At 47.1% G+C, this 780-nt stretch overlaps 1 protein-coding gene across 1 annotated transcript; it reads right to left on the bottom strand.

The window, feature by feature from the left end:
* Positions 1-6: 6 nt before the first annotated feature.
* LOC107735413 (fibroleukin-like) lies at positions 7-643 on the bottom strand (the record flags this gene model as incomplete). The annotated part of the gene is made up of 1 exon (XM_016547103.1): positions 7-643. A coding segment is annotated over one exon (637 nt), but the record flags the coding sequence as incomplete, so codon positions are not given.
* Positions 644-780: the final 137 nt, after the last annotated feature.

The raw sequence follows: 780 nt of genomic DNA, 5'->3' as shown, positions 1-780 counted from the left end.
GTTTGCTGACATGCAGGCATCAAACCACCAGCCCGATCCGTAGTACGCTCCACAGTTCCCTGAGGGGTACATGTCGTTGTCCTTGTCCAGTGTAGTGAAGAACTTCTGATCATGGTTGAAGTGTTTGCTAAACTGCAGAGCATTTCCAGCAGTCCCTGAGTACCCGCTCAAAGACAGCCGATAATTGAGGAACTCATTGGATACGTAGAACTGTTCGTACTTGGCATACCCACGTGTGCCCTCAAAATCTTCGAGCTCAATGCGCAGGATCATGTCCTTGGTTTTGGTGAGCAGGTGGATTTTATCATTGCCCAGCCAGAACTCGCCTTTAGGGTCACCAAAGCCCTTCTTGTAGTCAGCCCAGGTGCGGTTGAAGCTCACGCTGCCGTTGATGCGACGCTGCAAGACAGTCCACCCGCCACCGAATTCCTCCATGTCACAGTACACCGCAAAGCTGCCATTTCTGGGATCAGGGGTCACCTGGTGCACCCCATTTTTTCTCTGCCCCAGTGTGCTGATGTCAGAGCAGTCTCTGGGAGTGATGTTTGTGAGGTCTGTGAAGAGAGAGACTTTTAAGCATGCTGTATAATTTACACATGCATCAGGAACTGAAAGAAATGTTTCACCCAAAAATACAAATCTGTCACCATTTACTCAAATCAATCATTTACTCAATGTTGTTTCAAACCTATATGAGTTTGTTTCTTCTGCTGAACACAATAGAATATATTTTGGAGAATGTGGGTAGCCAAACAGTTTCTGGTTCCCATTGACTTCCAT

This window comes from Sinocyclocheilus rhinocerous, unplaced genomic scaffold (genome assembly GCF_001515625.1).
Source record: "Sinocyclocheilus rhinocerous isolate Xijiao unplaced genomic scaffold, SAMN03320098_v1.1 C36040192, whole genome shotgun sequence".
In the NCBI taxonomy this organism is placed as follows: domain Eukaryota; kingdom Metazoa; phylum Chordata; class Actinopteri; order Cypriniformes; family Cyprinidae; genus Sinocyclocheilus; species Sinocyclocheilus rhinocerous.
Note: the sequence above shows the minus strand (reverse complement) of the source record. Positions and strands in the feature narration are given on the sequence as shown.